General features: G+C 43.7%; 1 protein-coding gene across 7 annotated transcripts in view; it reads left to right on the plus strand.

Moving 5' to 3' along the window:
- Positions 1 to 24,136, plus strand: part of SV2B (synaptic vesicle glycoprotein 2B) — a 180,720-nt gene extending 156,584 nt beyond the window's left edge. For 6 of the 7 annotated variants that reach the window (XM_032342104.1, XM_032342105.1, XM_032342103.1 and 3 more), the window contains exons 10-13: positions 11,537 to 11,670; positions 15,137 to 15,337; positions 19,350 to 19,509; positions 21,785 to 21,968. In XM_032342104.1, the coding sequence (XP_032197995.1) occupies positions 11,537 to 11,670; positions 15,137 to 15,337; positions 19,350 to 19,509; positions 21,785 to 21,968 (679 nt within the window). Of the gene's footprint in view, positions 1 to 11,536; positions 11,671 to 15,136; positions 15,338 to 19,349; positions 19,510 to 21,784 lie in introns of all 7 variants that reach the window. The other variant, XM_032342109.1, reaches the window with a different exon arrangement.
- Positions 24,137 to 24,370: the final 234 nt, after the last annotated feature.

Here is a 24,370-nt window from a genome sequence, read left to right on the forward strand (position 1 = left end):
TTGACTGAGGAGAGGCAATCAGACCAATTTTCCTGAGGCCTCACACCTTTCATGGAGATGTGCACAGGACTGTGGCCTCCTACTGCTGCCTGCCTAGAAAGAGGGCCCAGAGGGTCAAGAACCCCATACCAATCTACTACCTGGTTTTTGAGCTTTTTCTGTGATCTTAGGAAGCTTCTCTAGAAGCAAATCCAGAGGATAATATGACAATACTTTATGTTACTCTTTGACCTAATATTATCTCCAAGGGTTGGTCAGCATGGCCCATTGCTATCAAGAGTGCTGTTCCGTAGGGGAAAAATGAGTGGTGTATTGGAAGAGTCCTGCCCACATCTTTGTTGGGCTGCCTCCTCAATCCCTTTTGCTTCTCTTCCTATTCCTAGGGCCGATGAGATGGACAGTCAGTCCCTGCACTGGGCTTTAAGAATGCCTCTTTGAGGCTGTGCTCTACAGGACCGCCCTGCCCCCGCCTGTGGGTCAGAACACAGTCAATTAAAGTTGACCCCAGGCCACATTATTCACTAAGCTGAACATCTATTCCCGTTTCCCTTCTTGACTGTACTTACTTAGCATGTTCATCAAGTCAGCTGCATGGGGACATCAGAAATACCACGGTCCAGACAGTTCAGCGTCAGTGATACAAACTACCCCATATGTACCACCTCTTTATAAGAATCAACACCGTGAATTCTCCCCTGGAGTGCATGGTCCCCCATGACCCCTGTGCTTACCTTCGTGTTCGTAGCGAAGTGGCCCGGCCCGTGACTGTCAGCCACATTAGGAAAGGAGCCTATGTCTGGGTGAAGTCCGAGATGGTAGCAGATGTCTCTTGCAGGCTAGTCCATATCGCTCGCACAGACCACACCCGAGCAAACGCTCACTGTTATTTAGGATGAGAAAGTGTGAGAGGAAAAGCGAGTATCATTTCTACAAATATGAGATCTTTGGAGAGGAAGGTTAGGACAAGCATGAGTGGACAAGGAATTGGGGCTTTCAGATGATATATTTTTTTTAATGCAAAACCCAGTCACAAACATCTACACAATCACATGCCCGCACATACACATACATAGCCTCTGTGTAGAGACTTTGGTCATCAAACTCTACTGAGAGTGGCCACTCCACGGATGGCAGCTCGAGCTAGCAGGGGTGGGTGGCAGTTACCCTGGGATGTCTCACTCTCAAAGGATCTTCTGTTTAAGTGGGGAGAGCTTGTGTCGACATTGTCAATGAAGAAATGTTGCCCAAAGAACACTTTGGAAATGTTGAAAATGAAGGGACATTATGGATGGCCAGATGTCACCCATGAAATGACACCATTCTCTGCAGAGATGAATTCAATAAAAGAGACCTCACTTATGAAGTTTCCAATGTTTGTTAATACTCTTTTGCGGTATTAGTAATAAGGATCATAGAATGACATTGATCATGAGGCTCATAATCATAACCATGGCAGCCAACATTATAAAGCATTTTTAGGTGTGAGCGGCTGCTTTAAGCACCCTCATAGACTATGTCATTTAATCCTCACAAAAATGAAGGAGGCCTCCGGGAGGTAAGACATATGTTTTCCTGTTACACAGGGAGAGAAATAGAAGTTCAGAGAGGCTGAGTAACTTGCCCAAGTCACACAGCTAATGTAAATAGAAATGTCTCTCCTGGGGCACCTGGGTGGCTCAGTGGGTTAAAGCCTCTGCCTTTGGCTCAGGTCATGATCCCAGGGTCCTGGGATCGAGCCCCGCATCAGGCTCTCTGCTTAGCAGGGACCCTGCCTCCCCCCTGCCCCCCCTCTGCCTGCCTCTCTGCCTACTTGACAGAGATGTCTGTCAAATAAATAAATAAAATTTAAAAAAGAAGAAAAAAAAAAGTCTCTCCCAAACACAGGCATTCAGACCCCAATCCCATACTTTTAACAACTAGATATTGTCTCACTGAAAACTGTCCCTTCCCTCAGAGGCCCTGTGGTACATGGTGCCTTCTGCATTCAGAAGTTCATCATGGGGCATCTGGGTGGCTCAGTCGGTTAAGCATCTGCCTTCAGCTCAGGTCATGATCCCAGCATCCTGGGATGAGCCCCTCCTCAGGCTCCCTGCTCGGCCGGGAGTCTGCTTCTTCCTCTCTCTCCATCCTTCCCCCCTGCTCATGCTCTCTCTCTCTAATAAATAAATAAAATCTTTTAAAAAAGAATTTTAAAAGTTCATTACAATGCCAGCACCCTTATGGTTTGCAGCAGGCTGGTTTTGTAGTTCTTAGATTTAGCTATATAAAACATGGGAACTTCTGATCCACTCTGTTCTTTTAACCTTTCTCAGCCTCTGGAAGCTTTCATCAAGCTTCTGGGCGGGAGTCAGGAGGAAGCAAGTAGTCTTGAAAATAGTGGTCTCCTGGGGACCCAGGACCTCCCCGCAACCCCTGGGACCATACAGTTATTGTCAAGGGTCTGGGAATGCACAGGCATGCCAAGGCTTGTCTGAGAGTGGATGTGAATATTCTGTACACACAGATATGCTGCCATGTTTCTGTATTTCAAGAGCATGTGGTTGTTTTTGTGTAATTATTCAACTATAAATTCCTTCAGAAGTTGCAGTGAGTTAATTTTAACTTGTCATTTATATGGTTTCTTTGTTTTGTTTTGTTTTGGAGAGAGGGAGAGAGCAGGGAGGGGGCAGAGAGAGAATCTTAAGCAGACTCCATGCCCAGCGTGGAGCTGGACCTGGGGCTTGATCTCACAACGCTGAGGTCAGGAGCTGAGCCAAAATCAAGAATCAGATGCTGGGACGCCTGGGTGGCTCAGTGGGTTAAAGTCTCTACCTTCGGCTCAGGTCATGATCCCAGGGTCCTGGGATCGAGCCCCACATCAGGTTCTCTGCTCAATGGGGAGCCTACCTCCTCCTCTCTCTCTCTCTGCCTGCCTCTCTGCCTACTTGTGATCTCTCCCTGTCAAATAATAAATAAATAAAATCTTAAAAAAAAAAAAAAAGAAGAATCAGATGCTTAACAGACTGAGCCACCCAAGTGCCTCTCGCTGTTTTTTTAACTAATGGGTCTTAAAAGTGCAACCACTATCATGTGAAACCCATCACTTAACCCCCAGCAAATTGAATAAAAGGTGTTCTTCTCCTTGGAAGATTAGGAACCTTGAAACTTAGCTAAGGAATGAAGGAACCTGAATTTCTTTTCTTGCATCATGCTGCCACCTGCTGGTTATGAACTAGAAAGCACCTCATCTTCGAAAATCCTAACCCTCTTTGGAGAGTTCACTTCAGCTGGGGTGGCCCATGTCTCCAGATGTGCTCTGTATTCCTCCTCTGATGTTATCCACACTTTGCTAATTTAAAATTTAAATAGAATTTAAATTTAAATAGAATTTACCTTATTGGCTGTAGCACACAGGGGACAATGACTTTGGTGTAGGTAGGGTTTCAGACTTCTCCCACAGGGTTCGTGAATAGAGGAGAACCTGTTGAAGCCTGAACATCCTGCTGTAAGACAGTCCCTTTGGCCCCTAGAAGAAATGAAAGTACACAGATTCATTTGGGCCTCTTCCCCAGGGCAACATCCGCAGCCCTCCTGGTGCATCCGAGGGGACCAGGTGGCTCTGAGAACTCGTAAGTTTTTGGAAAATGCAAGAAAGACAAGAGAAAAAGTTCATATTCTAAATGCTGAGCCAAAATGTCAGGCCAGGCTTCTTATACTGTTAACCGAACGCAGGATAGTTGTTGTTGTTTTGTCTGAGAGCATGTGTAAACTCATTAGTTCATTACCCTCTCTGCTTGGGGAGACATTTCTGCTTGGCAAGGCTAACTTCTCTAAGGGTTAGGGCAGGGGAAGAGTATGATGCAAGACAATCAGGGGGAAGAAATAGGACCTGCCTCACAACTTCTCTTGGAAGGTCAGGGATTGAACCCTGAAATGAGGGTGGATTTAGCAGAAAAGAGAAGCTTGATTTCATGTGTCATACTGAGGCGTCACCCACACTGTTCAAAGCTCCTTTCAGCGAGGCAGAAATAAGAACTTTTTTCACCTCCCGTGGGTCTGTTTCAGGGCAGTGAAGTCCCATGAAGCCACCATGGGTGGGAAATGTGTAAATGCACCTTCCGGCATCCAGGCCTGGGGAAGTAGCTTGAGAGGCTGGATTTCAAGCCTCGACGGGTCAGAGACTCGTGGAGCAGCTCTGACTTGCATAAGTCTCCGGTTCCACACCGGAAAGCCGTCATCTTGGTAAATAACATGCCTCATGCTTCAGAGTTGATCAAATCTCTCATTTAATCTAGGCCCTGCAAAGATCTTTGTGGAGACTCTTCCGGGATATTTTATAACCTCTCTGGCTGCTGAAAATTGGCTTGCTTTCTCCCCATCAAACATTTACTCAGGTTATTGCAAATAAATAGAAATCCTATTCATTGGGGGATGTTTATTCGGTATCTAAGCTATTTCGTTAGTCCCAACAGTTCCCCCTTTGTTACTGTGTACGATCTCATCCTCTGCAAATAAACATTGTTTTGTCTCCTTTCTTCTCTCTCTCTCTCTTTTTTATTCCACTGTGAAGTACATCAAATACGCAGAGAACAGAGAATAATGGAAACAACGTGCTTCAGAGCAGCTGGCTTTATAAAATCATAAGCTGCGCTATATTTACCTCCGATTTTAAAATAGATTAAACATTACTCGCTCGGTGAGCCTCGATGGGATTCCTCTCCCTCCCAAAGCATAATGACCACCATTGTTAATAAACCTGGTGTTTTACACTGTTGGATGTTTTTATACTTTTCCCGTGTGTCTATGTTGACAAACATTGTCCAGTACTTTTTACAGGGTTTGGAGTTTAGATAAATATCATGCTATGTTGTATATGGAAATGTATATTATACTATAGATTTTGCAACTTGTTTTTTGTATAGAATTAGGGGTTTTGGGGGTGCATGGGTAGCTCAGTGGGTTAAGCCTCGGGCTTCGGCTCAGGTCATGATCTCAGGGTCCTGGGATCGAGCCCCGCATCGGGCTCTCTGCTCAGTGGGGAGCCTGCTTCCCCTTCTCTCTCTGCCTGCCTGTGATCTCTCTCTCTCTCTGTGTCAAATAAATAAATAAAATCTTTTTAAAAAGTAGGGTTTTAAAAAATACCTATTTTATTTATTTATTTGAGAGAGAGTGAGAGCGAGGGAGAGCATGGGGGGGGCGGGGGCAGACACCACGGCTCCCCACTGAACAGGGAGTCTGACGAGGGGCTCGATCCCAGGACCCCAGGATCATGACCTGAGCTGAAGGCAGTTACTTAACTGACTGAGTCACCCAGGTGCTCCTAAAATTAAGGTTTTGAAGACTCTTTGCATTGGTTATCATAGCTACGTAATTCAATTTGATAAATTTAAACGTCATTACGTGAGTGTTCCCTAATGTGTTTGTCTGTTCTTTTGATGGACATTGAGGTCATTGACAATTTTTGGCTGTTACACATAATACTGCAATAAGTGTTTTTATGGGGCAGTTTGTCTAGTCTGAAAGCTAGAGGTGGAATTGCTGGATGGAAGGGTACGAGCGTCTTCAGCCTGTGCCACAGTGGTCTCCACGAGCCTTGTACTAACTATGCTTCCCACTGGGCAGGATGAGCGGGCCTGGCTGTCTACAGTGGGGCCCATTCTTAGTCTGTTCGAGGGAGGAGAGTGACATGGTATCTCTTTGTCCTTTAACTTGTATTTCCCCGGTCCCAGTGAGACTGAGCATCGCCTCCTGTGTTTCTTGGCCCTTCAGGTTTCTTCTTCTGGACCTGTTCACGGGCTTTGTTTATCTTATTTATTAGATAATCATTTTCACCTTAATTTGCATAATATCTTCATCTGTTTGGGCTGTAACAACAAAATACCCCAGACTGAGAGAAATTTATTTCTCCTGGTTCTGGAGGCTGGAAGTCCAAGATCAAGGCACAGGTAGATTCCAGATCTGGTGAGGACACGCTTCCTGATTCATAGACGGCCCTCTTTTGCTCTGTGCTCACATGGAGAAATGCAGGAAGGAGCTTTCTGGGGCCCCTTTTATAAGGGCATTAATCCCATGCATGGCCTTTATGACCTAACTCCTCCCAATGGCCCTACTTCCTAATACGATCATACTGAGGATTAGGTTACAACCTAATGGATTTTGAGGGGGACACGAACATTCAGTCTGTAGTACATGAGTTCTTTAAACTTCTATGTAAAAGACAAGTGTCCATGATAATGCTTGAAATTTTCCTGTGTTTTTTTTTAATTAAAATAAACTTTTAATTTTGGAACAGTTTTAGTTTCACAGAAAAATTGCAAAGATTGTGCAGAGAGCTTCTGGTATAGCCTGCACCTTGTTTGTTCTATTATAACATCTTATATGATGAAGACACATTGATTACATACTAAACCAATATCAGGACATATCAGGAAAGTCCATACTCCACTTGGATTTCTTTTTTTTTTTTTAAAGGTTTTATTTATTTATTTGAGCGAGACACAGTGAGAGAGGGAACTCAAGCAGGGGGAGTGGGACAGGGAGAAGCAGACTGCCCGGCGACCTGGGAGCCGATGTGAGGCTCGATCCCGGAGCCCTGGGATCATGAGCTGAGCTGAAGGCAGAGGCTTAACTGACTGAGCCACCCAGGTGCCCTTCTGTTTCTGTTTTTTAAAATATTACTTTGAAATAATATTGTTTCACTCTTGCTTCTTTGTGTGTCTTATAATTTTTGGTTGAAAGTCAGATATGTAGGCTAGTGAAGACCTTTTTAAGAGTGGGTACATCTCTTTTGGGAAGCGCTTACAGGGTGTGCGAGTGTTGAGCCAGTCTAGTCAGTGTTTGAACTTTTTGGGGGGGCATAGCTATTATTACTTAGAAATTTGTTGGGACTTCCTTTTGATTGGAGTATAATTTATGACTTTTATGTAATAAAATTCACTCTTTTAATAGTATAGTTCTTTGAGGTTGCCAAGGGCATACAGTCAGGTAGCCACCAAAATCCAGATACCATTACTCCCCAGATTTCCTCACGCCACTTTGTGGTCAGTCCTTACTCCAACCCCTGTCCCTGGCAACCAATACTCTTCTCCCTGTGGCATAAATAGTACCCTGTACTATGAAGCTTTTTAATCCCAGTTTTTCCACTTAGCATTATGTACTTAGATCTATCCATGTTTTTGCACATTTAACAGTTTACTTTATGGCAGAATACTCTTCCAGGGTATAAATGTAGTAATGCATTTTATCCACTTACCAGTTGAAGGAAGGATTTTAGCATCTTTAAATTAATGGCTCATCTAGGATGTTGACAACCATATTTGTATATGAAGTTGTTCTATTTTTTCCTCTTGTAAATCAATAATTGCTTTTCTCTTTATTATATCTCTCTTATCCTTGATTCTATTTTTATAATTCTGCTTAAGATTTTATTCCCAAAGGCTGTACATGGGCTGGGATCTTTGTAAGACAGACTGGATGCGCTCTTGTGATTTCAGCACTTGGGTAGCTTGGAGTGTAAAAGAAAAGGAAGGAACGAGGTCGGGCTTACTGGCAGATTCACGGAGGCATGAGCGTGTATGTTCTTAGAGAGTCTGTTAGATTGACATTGGTACCAGTATGTCCATGAATACTTCTTATTCTTCTTGAAATAAAATTTTTCATCATTTGGAGGGGTGCCTGGGTGGCTCAGTGGGTTAAAGCCTCTGCCTTCAGCTCAGGTCATGATCCCAGGGTCCTGGGATCGAGCCCCGCGTCAGGCTCTCTGCTCAGCAGGGAGCCTGCTTCTCCTCCACCGCCCCCCGCCTGCCTCTCAGCCTCCTTGTGATCTTTGTCTGTCAAATAAATTAAAAATTTTTTTTTCATCATTTGGAGAGGAAAGATGGCCATATCCTAGATCCACTATTTTATTTCTTTTCAGGCAACACAGTTAAGGCACGCCTCACTTATAGAACCATATAGAGCTAGAAAAACCACCTCCTCAATACCCCTACTTTCAAGATTTTTAAATGCCAACCTAGAGAGGAGGAAAGAGCTACCTGAGATCTCTGAAAGTTGGACTCCACTCATTGGTTTACGAAGAGCGGTACCAGAGGTGGGGGAGAGTCCTAATGACGAAACTGGAGAATTTTACAAGTTGCATGGAACATTCACTTTTCTCCTCTCTTTAAGGAAATTAGGTTCAAGCATATATTTTCTGAAGCAAACGATCCTCTTCTTTATGCTCTGCTTTACCTCGGGCTAGGACCGGACACGAGATAATGTGTGAGAGACGAGAATTCCAGTTCTTCACTTGATCTTAGCCAAAGTCCGAGGAGCGATTAGAATTCCAGCTCTTCTCCAAACCATTCTGTTTCATTTTACTGTAGCTGGAAGGCTTATGATAGTGGGATATATGTATGGAAGCTTTGGAGAACTGTACCCTTTGTTTATTTTCTGCCCAAAAGGTGATTTAATTTATCTGAAAGAGAGCTCTCTAGTTTTCAAAAAAGGCAATTAAAGGGTGTAGGTAATACACCTCCATGTCTTTACACGTGCTGTTCCCTCTGCCTGGACTGCACTTCCTCTATGTCTTTGCTTGGAAAGCTTCTACTGGTCCTTCAGGATAGATTACTTCATGCTTGTCCCAACTGGATCACAAGTGCCCCCTATCAAGTGATCTTAGAACATACCTCCATCTTGATGATTATCACACTAAATTTTAATGATCAGTTTTCTTATTTATCTTTCATTAGACCGAGCTTCTTGAGGTTGCCATCAAGTAAAACACAGTGACCAAACAGATAAAATTTTTGGCATAGTTTACCATTCGGTGGACTAACCATTGGGACTAAGGGTAACTGACATAAAGTGTGTGTGTAATAATCCTGCCATAGATTCTGCATTGCCAATGGCTCCTGTTTTCTTACAGGCCAAGTTCTGTAAGACACTTGCTCTAACTTTTCTTGCAGACTTTGAACTCTCCTGAATGAAGAAGCTCAGACCAGTTCAGTATATAAATTAGAGATAGGAGATGGTTTATATAAAGATTCATAAAATATGCCTTGGTCCTTTCTCCTTTTATCTCTTTCTTTATAACTTTGGCTTTTTATAACTCACTTGGAGATACATTTTAAGGTCTGCTTACGTCAGGCCCTTTATGATTTATGGCTCTGCTCCCTCACCTACCCGTGGCAGAACATTAAAATATATCTGAGGGCCACATCAGCAACCTTTTGCTATATTAAAGAGAAGGATATATTTAAAAAGGCAAAACCCGAGACAGCCTCCAGGAATAGCTTTCCTGAGTAAACATATCCAGCATACAAATTACATTAATTTTGAAATCAAAGGCATCTTCCTGTAGCACAAGTCTTAGCAATATCCATGGAAATCTGAAGAGTGCCTTTGGAGGCCCCGTTTATAAGTCTGTAGCAAATCTGACCCTATGAAAAATTCTGTAAAATAATTTGGCTTCTCTAGACCAATGGCCCTCACATTTTTGAAATAATCTGGCATCTGCCTCTGGTGGTTCTGGTTCAAGGGGTCTAGGAGTATAGGAAACTGCATCTTTCATAACAACCTTTGGTTTTATTCTGATGCAAGTGTTCTTGGGACTTCTCTTTGAGAAGCACTTGATTAGATGTTCTTACTGGGTGGGGGTGTCTTTTTGCAGAAGCTCATGACAGGTGACTCTAGAGTAGGGTCATTAGCAGAATACAGTATAGCATGAAGGGAAAGGAGACCTGGTCACCATCTGTGGTCATGGGCTGAATCATGTGGTGGCTCTGAAGAGGACAATGACCCTTAGCAACCTGTATGGCCTCTATCAAGGTGACTCCCACTGAATTATTGTCTATTGGCTTGTTGCCCCCCCCCCCCACAATTAGATTTAAGGGCAGGGACCATGTCTTTCCTCTTTGTATGCATAGCCCCTAATACCATATACCTAAGTTTTGCTGAAGACTGAGTATATACATAAATGAATAGACAAATGAATGAGTTGTAATTCTTCACAAATGGAAACAGATCCAAGGCTTCTAGCTTAAAAGTTTGGCCAAGCTTGGGAAAGGTCCCACCGAGGATGATGTTAATGTAGGTCAGTATATGGTTTTGAATGTAATAGTGTTTTTTCCTATTACATTCATGTAGGAGTTGGAGCAGACCAGTGGCTCCCAAATGTGCCTGCACCTCATAGTCACTAGGTGCTTCCATCCTCCTTTTGTTTTTCAGTGAAAAAGTACTATGTATGCTTGGTATAAAAGGAAAATGAAGCTTATCCCATTGAACTTTCCCAGGGCCACACATCTACCAGTTTCCTGTGTAACTCTTGGGTATATTCTATTCATTTGGAGGCATATGGTACATATACTTTTTTACATGAATGGGCACAGCTTGCATTTTATTTTTTTCAGTTAACAATATACCTTGAAGATTGTTCCATATTAAGGCATTTACCTAAAAACTGTAACAGCCACATGGCAGTTCACCGTGTGGGCATCTCCCTGTCTGTCTATCTACCCACCCATCATCTGCCTAGTGATCAATTCTATTATAAGAAATGTTGCACCGAGCATCTGTGAGTGTATTTCTTTGAATGCATGAGCAAGTATAGATATACTCAGTTCTTAGAGGTGGTATTTCTAGATCAATGCCATTATGCACTCAAAATTTTGCAAAAGTGTTCTCCAAAGAGGCTTCACCAATAGTATTCTACCCTCCGTGTGAATGAAAGTGCTTATTGTTCCAAATCTTTGTTGGAGAAGTTTTTTTTTTTTTAAAGATTTTATTTATTTATTTGACAAAAATCACAAGTAGGCAGAGCGGCAGGCAGGGGGAGGGGGGGAGCAGGCTCCCCACTGAGCAGTGAGCCTGATGCAGGGCTTGATCCCAGGACACTGAGACCATGATCTGAGCTGAAGGCAGAGGATTAACCCACTGAGCCACCCAGGTGCCCCGGGGAAGTTTTTAAAATGAAGATTCTCAGTCCCTCACAAATCTATTGCTTCCAAGCCTACTAGGAGGAGCTGAGGGGCCTGCTTTTTTAAACAAGATTTTATTTACTTATTAGAGAAAGTGCATGTACAAGCCAGAGTGGGGACAAAGGAAGAGGGAGAAGCAGACTCCCTGCTGAGTAGGGAGCCTTAGGTGGGTCTCCATCCCAGGACCCCAAGATCATGACCTGAGCCAAAGGCAGATGCTTAACCGACTGAGCCATCCAGGAGCCCCAGACCTGTACATTTTTAAAGCTCCTCATAAAATGCCACGTGATTGGTATTCTCATTTCACTGTCGCTTGTCCATATCTCGATGAGTCTGAGGCAGAAGGTCCATGACTACATTTGGGAATCACCAGCTGCTGCTTCGTACCCCCTGTGTCTACCCAGATCAGATAAGTTTCCACACTCCCGATCTCCTTCCTCCTCTATAAACACCAGCTAAGGAATAGGGAACTAACCTTGGGAAGTAATGTTTCAGCACCCTTTCATTTGAAGTTCTCCTTTTCCTGCCTTTCTGTGCTTTCCATTTTGGTCTCAAGGCTTCTCTCAGGACCAATCACTCAGGGACTAATGTCTTTCCCACAGGTTCACAAAGATGTACTTTAAACATGTACTCTTCGAGGACACGTTCTTTGACGAGTGCTATTTTGAAGATGTTACATCTACCGATACCTATTTCAAAAACTGCACCATTGAATCAACCGTCTTCTACAACACAGGTGAGAACATGGGCGATATGGGTGCACGGTATCGAGGGTGGACTGGCCTTATATAAGAAGCAAAGTGCTCACGTGCACCTGAATGTTTATAGCAGCAATGTCCACAATAGCCAAACTATGGAGAGAACCTAGATGTCCATCAACAGATGAATGGATAAAGAAGATGTGGTATATATATATGTATATATATATATATATATATATATATATATATATATACAATGGAATACTATGCAGCCATCAAAAGAAATGAAATCTTGCCATTTGCGACGACGTGGATGGAACTAGAGGATATTATGCTGAGCGAAATAAGTCAGTCAGAGAAAGACAACTATCATATGATCTCCCTGATAAGAGGAAGTGGAGATGCAATGTGGGGGGTTAAGGGGGTAGGAGAAGAATCAATGAAACAAGATGGGATTGGGAGGGAGACAAACCATAAGAGACTCTTAATCTCACAAAACAAACTGAGGTTTTCTGGGGGGAGGGGGCTTGGGAGAGGGGGGTGGGATTATGGACATTGGGGAGGGTATGTGCTATGGTGAGTGCTGTGAAGTGTGTAAACCTGGCGATTCACAGACCTGTATCCCTGGGGCTAATGATACATTATATGTTTATAAAAAATTTTTTAAAATTAAAAAAAAAAAGAAGCAAAGTGCTCAGTCATAAGCTTTAGGAGTAGGAAGGTACACACGGACATGGTTACTGAGCATCAGGTTGGAGAAATGGGTTCTAGCCCGAGGCATGGCACGGATTAATTGCACCATCTTTACCAATGTAATTTGCATGTGTTATCATATATGAAGTAGAAACAAAAGTTCTGGGTGAGTGCTCTGATCGCAAGCATCTCCAATGCCCTATGCTGCAGGTCTTTTGTGGGAAGCATTTCGGAAGCCAACATTTTAGGAAGGCGACATTTTACGCATGGAGCGCTTTCTCAAAGACCTCACGTAATTTGAATCTTGCAAAATTCAAGGTTCATGTTCTCACAATAATAAAGGGAGAGGGAAAATTGTATCTTTTCAAGCCTTGTGCATAAAGTGAGATGAGGGGCACCTGGGTGGCTCAGTGGTTTAAGCCTCTGCCTTCAGCTCAGGTCATCGTCTCAGGGTCCTGGGATCGAGCCCCACATCGGGCTCTCTGCTCGGCAGGGAGCCTGCTTCCTCCTCTCTCTCTGCCTGCCTCTCTGCCTGCTTGTGACCTCTCTCTCTCTCTCTCTCTCTGTGTGTGTGTGTGTCAAATAAATAAATAATCTTTAAAAAAATAAAAATAAAAATAGAGATGAGAGGCATATTTTCAAATCACACCATTTCAGTCTTCCATGATTAAAAACTTTCACAAAATCCCACCACTCTATCATTCCCCATTACTTTTACTACTCTCATCATAGGTTAATAACATACCAAGGGGAGTTGAGACATAAGGAAACTACCTGAGCTCTACCAGGGGCTTCAGCTACATTGTCTCCAGTGAGAAATATACAATTACTCCCATTTTATAGCTCAAGAAACCCAGGCTTAAGCCCTTGCCCAAGGCCACAGCTAGGAAGCTGAGGGAGCGTGAATTCATTCCTGAGCTGTTTGGTTCTGAAGTCTGTGGTCTGTCCACTGAACTCCATGCATTGTGCCAATATTACTGCTTTCTCCTGACCCTCAGCACCATGGCTGATGCAAGAATATCTTTTCCTTCCGTGAGGTCAACCTCAAAATGTTTACTCTCTGGCCTCCAAATATCCCTCCATCTCTAAGTGATCCATTATGAGAAGTACCTTTGTAATTTTTTTTTTTTAGCCCGAACCTAAAAAGGCATATACATTGCCTGTTTGTCATTAAAACCGGATGCATCTTTTAGTTTCTTCTTTCAAGTTTTAACGATGCCTCTTTGCATATGCTCACATGGGGACTTTTGCAAACACCTGTACTCATGAAATGTCAGTGCTGGGAAGTGATGGAGAGAATCAGGTGTACTTTTCTAATTTTATAGGAGGAGGTTACAGAAGGTTAAGGAGGGTCAACTGCAGAGCCAGGTCCCGAAACCCAGATTTTCCGAGAGCTTCCTTAGGCACTCTTTCTGCTTGGACGGTGGGTGTTAGAAGGGGTCAGAAGACTTGGGAACTAGTTCCAAAGCAAATGGTTTATATTTTTTTAAGACTTGATTTTTTTGGAGATGTTTAAGGTTTAAAATAAAATTAGAAAGAAGGAACAGATTTCCATAGAACTCCTGTCCCCCAGCCCTGTCTCCCCCATCATCAACATGCCCTCACAAGAGTGGTGTATTTGTTACCATTGATGAACCTACACTGATACCTCATAATCATCCCAAGTTCAGAGTTTACAGGAAGATTTGCTGTTGGTGTTGGACACTTTCTGGGCTTGGACAAATGTATATATATCCACCATTATCATACCATGTAGAGTATTTTCACTGCCCTAAAAATCCTCTATGCTCTCCATATTCATCTCTCCTGCTCCCCACCGTGGAAACTACTGAACAAATGGGTTTTAATTTTATTTTTAATTTAATTAACTCAATTTTAATTTTTAAAAATATTTTATTTGTTTATTTTAGAGCGAGAGAGAGAGAGAGGGAGCACAAGCGTGTGGAGAGAGTGAGAGAGAATCCCAAGCAGACAGTCCCTGGGCATGGAGACTGACATGGAGCTCAATCTCAGGATCCCAAGATCATGACCTGAGCTGAAATCAAGAGTCGGACACTCAACCAACTGATCCCCCCAGGCGCCCCACAAACGTTTTTCATTTTGAAGAATGTTCAGGTTTCTGCATGGGTTCTGGAATGGTTTCACCTCAATCCAGACCCAATTCCTGTGTCTTCTGCTTCCTGTAAGTTGGGTAGCCTCAACTACCCATGGCTCTGCCTTGAGCCATGAATGGCTCAGCCTTGGTGTGGACCCTGGTGTCATCTCATTGATAGAAACAGGATGGTTTGGGGCACCTCAAGGGCTCAGTTGGTTAAGCATCTGCCTTTGTCTCAGGTCATGATCCCAGGGCCCTGGGATTGAGACCCACATTGGGCTCCTTGCTCAGCGGAGAACCTGTTTCTCCTTCTCCCACTGCCTGCTGCTCCCTCTGCTTATGCTCTCTTTCTCTTGCTCTCTCTCTCTGTCAAGTGAATAAATAAAATCTTTTAAAAAAAAGGAATTAAAAAAGAAAGAAAGAAACAGGATGGTTTCCTGGTTGAAAGACGATGTATTTAGACATGTGTTTCCATGAGCATTCACTTCATTTCCCTTTGCTTATGGGAAGTTGAAGCAGTCATTACCTTGTTAGGGTTTTCTTTCTCCATCCATACCTGGCCACATGTCACCGTGACTTTGAGATTGTCTGATTGCCGGAGGCGTGGGGACAGCCTACTCTTGGAAGACGCGTGACTCCATCCCTGCCTCTGCCCCATCTCTCCCCAGCCCCCGTTCACTGTACATGAACCCACGGTATCCTTCTCTCCTCAGACCTCTACAAGCATAAGTTCATCAACTGCCGGTTTATCAACACCACCTTTCTGGCGCCGAAGGAGGGCTGCCACATGGACTTTGAGCAGGATAACGACTTCCTGATTTACCTCGTCAGCTTCCTTGGCAGTCTGTCTGTCCTGCCTGGCAACATCATTTCTGCCCTGCTCATGGATAGAGTGGGAAGGCTCAAGATGATCGGTGAGTAGTTAGGGATGCCGCATCTCCTCCAGTAGGTGAGGATCGTGGCTTTCAACATGTTTTAAGGAGAGGATTTTTTCTTTTTCTTAAATAAATCTTATACTGGAAACCAAACAGGTAAGATAGGATCTGCTGGTGAAGAGCCTAGCAGGCAGGCAAGGCTCCAAAACCCCCAGACTCCACGGATGTAGTCTGAGACCTATGGTCCAGGTCAGGGAATCCTCTTCATTTCCCGACTGAGCGATTCTGGGATAGTCACTCACACTATTAGCACTTCAGTAGGGATGTTAAACATACCCATTCTACCCGCTTTGTAAGATTATTGTCAAAAAATATATTAAATGCTCTTCCGTGAACATTGGTTCATCTGATGGGTTTTTAATAGATTGCATTGCTTATTATGATTTCATGGTGATGACACTTGGGCTTTGGAGGTGCACAGACTCATATCCAAGTCCTATCAGCTCGAGGCTATCTGACTTGGGACATGTTCCTTTACTTCTCCAGGCTTCAGTTTCCATATCTGTACCTGTAATTAGCTGGTCGGGTTTTGTGAGGCTTGAGCATAATGTAGCCAGAGCATCTTATAGTGCTTGGTGCCTGTAGGTTCTCAAAAATGGTAGAAGTTTTCAGGTATGACTTGCTTCACTGCACCAGGATTCACAGAAGTTTGCTTCAGAAACACATGCTATGCATGGAAAATAAAAAACAAAACATATACACCCAGGGCCAGGGAAAATATATATTGGAATATACTAATTGTAAGGCCAGCATGGGGACGAGAACAACACACTGATACACATGCCGTGAAGGGTCTGTTCTGGGATGTAGCCAATCAGGAAAATTAATACCAACTCCCTAGCAGGGAAGCTCAAAGGGGAATAAAATAAATCACATAGTCATTTTGTCAGAGTAGAGCAAATTAATCAGAGCTCGGCAAAGGGAGCTCTTGCCAGTGTGGGGCTCGTGGAGTATTATTATTGTAAAAGTAGCATGAATATTTAGAAATGAATATTTAGGGGAGCACAAGAAATGCTGCATGTTGTGAGGTTGGCATCACAGTCACAGACAGAACTCTCTCCTGGGTCAGAGGTGACGCCCTGGTTAGACCTGAAGCCCCTGAAGGAAGGGCAGCGTTGACTCAGTCCTCAATGCCTGAGTTTTTCAGCCCACTTATACCCTGCGCGAGACCAGCAGCTCCGACGTAGGTGGCCATCTCCGCCAACATTTGCTTTATGAGTCTGCATACCTTCCTTTCCTTCTCTGAGCTTCTGTTTCCAATTATGAAAGTAATACCAACCTTTGCTCAAATGTGATAAGGTGTGTGAGAGTAGATGGGTGATGTTTCTGCCATTCTGCCCCTGACCTTTCCAGCCCCAGGTTGAACAGCGAATACGGTGGTTGAGCCCTGGGGGGTAGCCTGGGACATCCTTGGGGAGGCAGGGTCTATGAGGGGTGGGGTGGATGCCCATGTGCAGGGGTGTAGCCTGCCCCCTGGAACAGCCTCATATTCCCCCATGGAGGCAGAGTTTAGGCTGGGCAGGGGGAGGGGGCAGGGCAGCCGGAGAGCAGACACCCCCTTTACAGCCACAGCAGCCTGTCTTGACATGAATGTATCCCAGATCAGAACTGATTTCTGTCACGTTCCCCAAACTGGACATCTGGAACTACTATTTCTCATTCTTTGTAGCCTACTCTTTTATTAATGTCTGTATTTTGGTTCTGAGCTGCACTGTTAAAAGCACAGACAGTTCTTCCTTCTTTAGTAGAAGGTCTAGCACAAGGCGGACCAACGGTGATATTCTTAGTATGCAGCTCATACTAGATGTTCAATAAATATCTCAATGGGATGTAGGTGACCTGTTTTGAAATAGTCTTTCCACGAATGAAAAGAACTATTTCCTCAGACAAATTCCTCTTCGATCTGCCGGGCCATAAAATGTACTCTGCTGTGCTATTTCCAGAGTAGAAGTCATGTCTTGTTAACAACAAAGTAGAAGTTTTCCTGATGAGGCTGTTCTCATTTGTTCACTGGATAAGCGGTAATATATGCAGGGCTTGTTCTCTGCCAGGCTGTGTGTGGCACACAACGAGAAGGCAGCAGTAACGGAGACAGACGGCATCCTCATGCTCACCTATTGGGAGAGACAGACATAAACTAGAAATTTCATTGAACAAACACTTATAAAGCACGGATTATAGGTCAGGCTTCCTGCCAAGCATTTTGTAAATATTAATATATTTAACACTCTATAACCCGGTGAGGTAGGTACTATTTCTTGTCAACATTTTACAGAGAGGGAAAGTGAGGCAGCATAGGGAGTTTAGGAGGCTTGCTCAAGGTCACACAGGGGAAGACGTTGGGATTTGAACTCGGGCCTCTCCATCACAAGGGAAATGAGAGTTAACAGAGTGGAAGTACAGTGGGTCACAGGACTCTATAGTAGGATTACCTAATGTAGTTGAGAGGTCAGTTGTCTGACTGTCACTTGATTTATTCGATGGTAAGGTTTTGTATTCAGTAAACTTTTGTCAACATTTATTGTAAGCTAGACACCATGGTTGGGCGATTTGAGGGAAGCGTGCATTTAGGTGATATAGGTCCCAAGGCCCTTGTGGCCCCATAGATGTTTGTCTCCTTCTTAGCTGTTTGGAAAGATGTTACCAGGTGACCTGCTCACAGCCTGCCCCCTCCCAGAATCAGCAGAATTCAGGCGACAGTTACCATGTCCCAGCTCACCAGCAGAGTTTGACATCAGTGTTGGCAACTCCAGGTCCGAGATTCTACCGAAGGCGTCCCCACCAGGGGGGTCCTTGTGGGTGAGGCCAGGCCACCAACATGGCTTCCTGTCAATGGGACCCCCAGGGTCCTGATGCCTGGGAAGGACCGTTGGTCTGTTTCCCAGCTGGGTGTTTGGAAAGCTAATTTCTTTGTTTCTTTCTTCTGACTATTCCCACTGCATTTCCAGCCATAGTCCTGGTCCACGCGCTGCATCCATTCCACATTCCCCAACCTCTTCTGGGCTGGATGGAATGGATTTGGGCAGCATTTGACATGGCCTTCTTCCAGTGAGAACTTTTATCATGAGCTGCATCAGTCAGAGTGCTGGTGGGAGAAAGAATCTACCTTGGATAGTGCTAATGAAGAGACTTTATGCATGGGATGTGGCTTTTAGAGGCAGGGGGTGGGGGTGCAGAGGCACCCAGATGCTAGTGAAACTGGCAGCAGGTACTGTCTCTAGGATTGCAGGGAGAAGATAGCACTCACAGCCCAAGGAGAGCTGGAACCATGGAGGCAGAGGCTCCCTGAAGGAACTATAGTCCCCATCAGGGGGTGGGGATGTAGCCATTGCCAACAAAGGGCTTATAAATAGGCTGGGAATTGGGAAGAAATACTCCAGTCCCTAACTGCTCTCAGCTGACAGGGGAGCCACAGGTATGCAGTCCCTGGGGGGTTAGCTTCTCAGGGCACAGGGCAAGGCTGAGAAGGTAGATCAGATGTCTGGGGTGGGGATGGGATAAATGGGGAATCAACAGCAGGGCCTTCAGGTTTTCTTCTGCAGCTCATTTACAGTTCTGTTCTCAATAGCGTGTAAGCTCCATGAGGATTTTTTGATATTGATATATTTCTGGCACCCAGTACAATGTCTGGGACATAACAGATTCTCAAGGAATGCCTCCTCGGCCTCTTCCCCAGTAATTCTGGGCTGGGCAGCACCACAGAGTGAGGATTTCAAAATCCTTCCCAGGAGGCTAACCCTGGTGACATGATCCATGCAGAAGACTCTAATCCCATGGTTGGAGGGCCATGTGGGGAGCTGAGCTTTCTCCTTGTAGAAATGGGCCTGTGACTTGAGGGAACCTGTTACTTCAGGTGCATCTGTGAAGATGGGAGTGGGTGACAGTCTTATCTAAGACATGTGCTTCATGTTTTGTTTGTTTGTTTGTTTGTTTTTTGTTTTTTATTTTTTGTTTTGTTTTGTTTTTTCCTGCCCTCGTCCTGCTCCTGTAGGTGGCTCTATGCTGATCTCGGCAGTCTGCTGCTTCTTTCTGTTTTTTGGCAACAGCGAGTCTGCGATGATTGGCTGGCAGTGCCTGTTCTGTGGGACCAGCATTGCCGCATGGAATGCTCTGGATGTGATCACGGTGGAGCTGTATCCCACCAATCAGAGGTCAGTTCTTCCCTGGGGTTCCCTCTGGGGCTTGTTCGGACTTCTTTGGCCAGAAATCTACCCATTCCAACACCTTCCCCCACAGCCACCTTGGTCTTCTGGTGTTTCACAGACAAAGCAAACACCTCTTTGGTGGTTGAGTTTCTCCTGCACGGGGGTTGGCATAGGTACGGAGGTGAGCAGGCTAAAGCCTGATGGGGTGGGGAGAGGGTCTAGATACAAAGGACAAGTATAAACCATGTTTGGGAGAGAGGAATGAGGGCGACACCATAGGTATCATGCACTCCGAAGAGAGGTGATAACAGGCCTCTAATGGGAGAGAGGGCAAAAAGGTGAAGAACTAGATAAGCAAAGGGTGGCGGAGAGAGAAGGGCAGATAAAGGTGGGTATGATGCCTGATGGTCTAGGGCATTTGCAGAGAATGTGGTAGGAATGCCCAGCATTTACTTCTATTTTTGTGCAAGCCATATGGGAAGAGGCTTGGTTGAAAGGCATAGGGTCAAAGCCATTATGCAGCAGTTATCCCTCCTTATGGAGAGGGAGCTGTAGATTTTAAGGATGGCAGGTTAAGTGGCCCTATGGTCAAAAGGCATTTGGACTGATGTGGAAGGCAGGTAAATGAAATTCTGCAAAAAAATCTTAATGATATTCCCCCCAATTGGTGACAGAGCTTTTAGAATATGGAGAGCTATGGCAAAGCACAGCATTCCATATTTGGAGCCCCTCTCCCCTGAACCAAGAGCTTCTAAGTTTTACAAAAAATAAGAGGAGGAAAATTATCATTATTTCCATGGTATATGCTTTTACATCTAGGAAACTCGAGACAATTAACAAAAGAGACTGTTAGAAACACTAAAATAATTTGATACGGTGGTCAATAATAAAACTAACTTAACATATGGGATTTAAAAATGTATCTAAAAATTTAAAAGTAAAATTGAATTCCATTTAGTAATAGCAGAAATCCTAAACTATTTAGGATTATAAGAATATAAGGAATAATAAGAAAAATGAAACACTTATGTGAAGAAAACCATAAAGCTTTACTGAAAGATGAAACAGAAGTCTTATATATATGTCAAGATATACTTTACGAAATTCTAAGAAGATTTATTCTCACACAAATTTCAAATCTTTTGTTTCTTTCTAACTTCAACGAATCCATTCAGAATTCAGTGAGATTTTTTTCCCTTCCCTCTGGAAACTTGGGACAACTTTGGGAATTTCATGTGGAGAAATACACATGTGAAAATACCCAAGAAAGTTCTGAAAACAAAAAGATTGGGATTGGGGGCTAGTTATATATAAAGTGATTAAAAATGTAAAAAAAAATTAATGTACAAAAATGTAAACACATTCTTAGTAAACCTGTGATATCAAAAAGAAATATTTTGCTTCAGTTGAAGAGAGCTGGTGGTGAGAGTATAGTCTCTGTATACAGATGGAGTCAAGAAAGGACAGATGATTAGTAGCAGTTACCACTGAGGGGACACCTGGCTGGCTTAGTCAGTAGAATATGTGACTCTTGATCACTGGAGCAGTGAGTTTGAGTCCCATGTTGGAGGTAGAGATTTCTAAAAAAAAATAAATGAACTTTAAAAAAAATAGTAGTTGCTCCTCAGAAGTGTAATTGGGGGATAATAGTTAGGATTAGTCTTTCCCTTGGATGACAGAAATCTCAAATAACGGCAGCCTTGGGAAGGTAGGCATTTCCTTTTTGTCTCCTGTAGAAGTCCAGAGCAGGTACTACAGACTCTTTTCATCTTGTTGTTTGCCCTTTAATGAGCTCTTCCATGGGCTAAGATGAGACCATCTACATTTTTGGAAGCAGGATGGAAGGAAGAAAAATGGAAGAGAAGAGAGCAAAAAGTATCACTCATGACATCTCTCAAGGAAATTTCTTAGGAGCTGCCATTTGCACTTACATCCCATTGGCTAAAAACAGTCACATGGCCAGACTCTGAAGCAAGGGAATCTGGGAAATGTAGTCTACATTTGAAAAGAAAAAGAAACAAGTGTGAAGGAAATACTCCAGAATGTGAATAGTGGTGATTGTCTTTCAGTGGTGGGATTCTATATCTTTGCATCTTTATGTTATTCTGTATTTTCAAATTTGATTAAAATGAGAATGTTTGACTTTTATGTTTAGGGACAGAAGTCTCCTCCCACATCTTCACTATACATTCCCTCACAACAAGGGAAAGGACCCAGTCCTGTTCATCCAAGGAGGTCCGGTTCATCTTTTAGAATGATTTACTTTCTCCTTCTTTTACAGAGCGACAGCCTTTGGCATCCTTAATGGATTATGCAAATTTGGTGCCATCCTGGGAAACACCATCTTTTCTTCTTTTGTTGGGATAACCAAAGTGGTCCCCATTCTTCTGGCTGCTGCGTCTCTTGTTGGGGGTGGCCTGATTGCTCTTCGGCTGCCAGAGACCCGAGAACAGGTCCTGATGTGAACAACCTCTGGGGAAAGAAGATGTTGGAAGACCCTTGATCCAGGAACCCTGAATGCACCCATGCTTCCTGTCTATCACTGTCCAGAGGACACTGTCCAGAGGACACAGGAGGCGAAGTTGATTTTGTGACTCCTAGTTTAGGACCCATCAATATGTTTGTAACTCAGGTGACTGATTTGGGGGTGTCCTGAATCACCTTCAGAATCCCAGAGCGGTGTTCTTGGCTTTGGGTCTCCCCAGCCCAAAGCAGGGGAAGAAGGATCACAACTTCTAGTGGGTGCACACGCTGAGCAAGGAGTGTGTATTCCCCCTACCGAGGTGAAAGGACTTATTTGCATTTCAAAATGAATTTGAGGGTGAGAAACATTTAAGTTCCTCCTCCATTTATGGAGTTCCTCAGAGCCTGGTGACCTAACAAACTGACTCGCCAAGAAGTTAGAGTCATAAATATTGGGCTTGAACTACAGGATACTTATATTTTTGCATTTAAAGGTATCACTGAGCCTATGTTCCATTTGAAAATTGGCACAATAGCATTGAAGATACTCTAATATAGAAAACCAAATATTTGAGCAATATCTATAGAAATCTGCTCTGCCCTCAACCAAGTGTCCTAAGTTTTCCATGACAATTAGGTGGTAAATTTAAGGATGCTATTTATTCCTGTTTTGATCTATTTAAAGAAACATAATGTGATAGGTATTCTGTAAAATAACTTTGTACATAACTATATCTGGGTTTAATTTGCAGAAATGGTACCTGCAAATATTTGCCAGTGTTTTAGCCATATTTTGGGAGAAGCTGCTGTTTGGGGTCCCAGAAAATTGGGTCTGATTGAATGAAATGCAAGCACAATATCTTATAGCCATTTAACTTGCTGTCAGGAGGATGCACTTTGCAAACTCATGTTGTACAGTTCATTTAAACCAGGCACTTTTCTTCGTGTAGGTGGAGTAGTTACTTTTCTCTCTTACACAGATCACTTGTGAATCAAGCTCACCACCGTGGGTACCAGCATTAGATGTTGCTGCTCCCCCAGAAACAATAGAAGGATTCCGGGTCTCTGGGGTTCTCTTTATAGGGAAGAATAAAACACAGTGGACAAGATGAGTGATTGAGGAAGGGATGGGGAAATGTAGCCACAGTTCTCCAAAGTGTACATTCTTTCTATTTCTCTTAGCTGTGAAACGTGATCTATATTTGTTATCCTGGTCAGTTCCCATGAGAAGTCTATGCTATGTGTCTTGGTTCAGGACTTTTGAAAACAGATGTCATTGGCATGGAAATTAGGGCATGTACTGGATGTCAAGTATGTTTCTCTTCAGTGCTCCAAGTAAATTCTTTTCTGAGATGTTTGGAACATGAGTGGGGGTGGGTGCTGTGGGGTGGGGAACCCAGGAAAAGTGCTTCGGGAAGGGTCAGCAACAGGCTGAAGTCTTGACAGCACAGAAAAGGAAGGTTTCATGCACCGGAACGATCTAGAATGGAAGGACAGTGGGCTCTGAGCTCTTGTCCCTGAAGGTTGGACTGGCTGAGGCCAAGTGAGCATCAGTTTGTAAGAACTCATGCTTCAAGCTGGTTTGCAGTGTTCTCAGCGCTGTCAAGGGCCACACATTCCCTAAGAAACATTTCCAAAAACTGACGCGAGATAATGATGACCCCATGGAGTATTTTCTTGTCCTTGGGGAAACACTTTGGTCCCAGGACAGCTTCAGGCCCTCTTGTGGTTGTTTTCTGGAGTAACGGGTATACAGAAGGAAAGAGTAAATATTACACCTTACCACCTTGGATCTGAGATCAGTTTTAATGGTTAAAATGTTGACTTTGCTTCTCTTGTCTCCTACCTCTTTATTCACTTTTTTTCTTTACAGGGAAGGAAGACATGTCAACTCTGATTTGACACCCTGATCCCCGTAAATATATAAATATACTACTGTGTATTAACGTTTCTCTCAGTGTTTTATAGGAGTTACGTAACATAAAGGCTGCATCAGTAATGAGAAGCCCAATGTAACACATCTGTAACAGACTTTCCGTATTCTGGCCGTATGAAATACAGTGGCTTGGTTCGTTCAAGGGCAGTGTGTAAACAGAGATGGCCACGTTCCTTGTAACGTTCTTTTTCAATGGGATGATACCATTTAATGAGCAGCTACTATGGAGGAAATGTACAAAGCAGTTAGAGTCTGCATTTGTAGTGAAGAGGAATCTTGTAAATCTCATGTCTGATTAATTTTTGAGTGTTGAGGTGGCTGCTGTAATTGGGGGGTCGATTCCATTTGGTTTTCAAGCTCTAACTTCTGTGTGACCTTTATGGCTCCTTAAACCAACCACCTAACCAACCAAGGGCAGTTTCGGTCTCATCCATCATATCGGCCTTTGTAAAGGGTGCAGCCAGACTC

The sequence above is a fragment of the Mustela erminea genome, chromosome 5 (assembly GCF_009829155.1).
Source record: "Mustela erminea isolate mMusErm1 chromosome 5, mMusErm1.Pri, whole genome shotgun sequence".
NCBI classification, from domain to species: domain Eukaryota; kingdom Metazoa; phylum Chordata; class Mammalia; order Carnivora; family Mustelidae; genus Mustela; species Mustela erminea.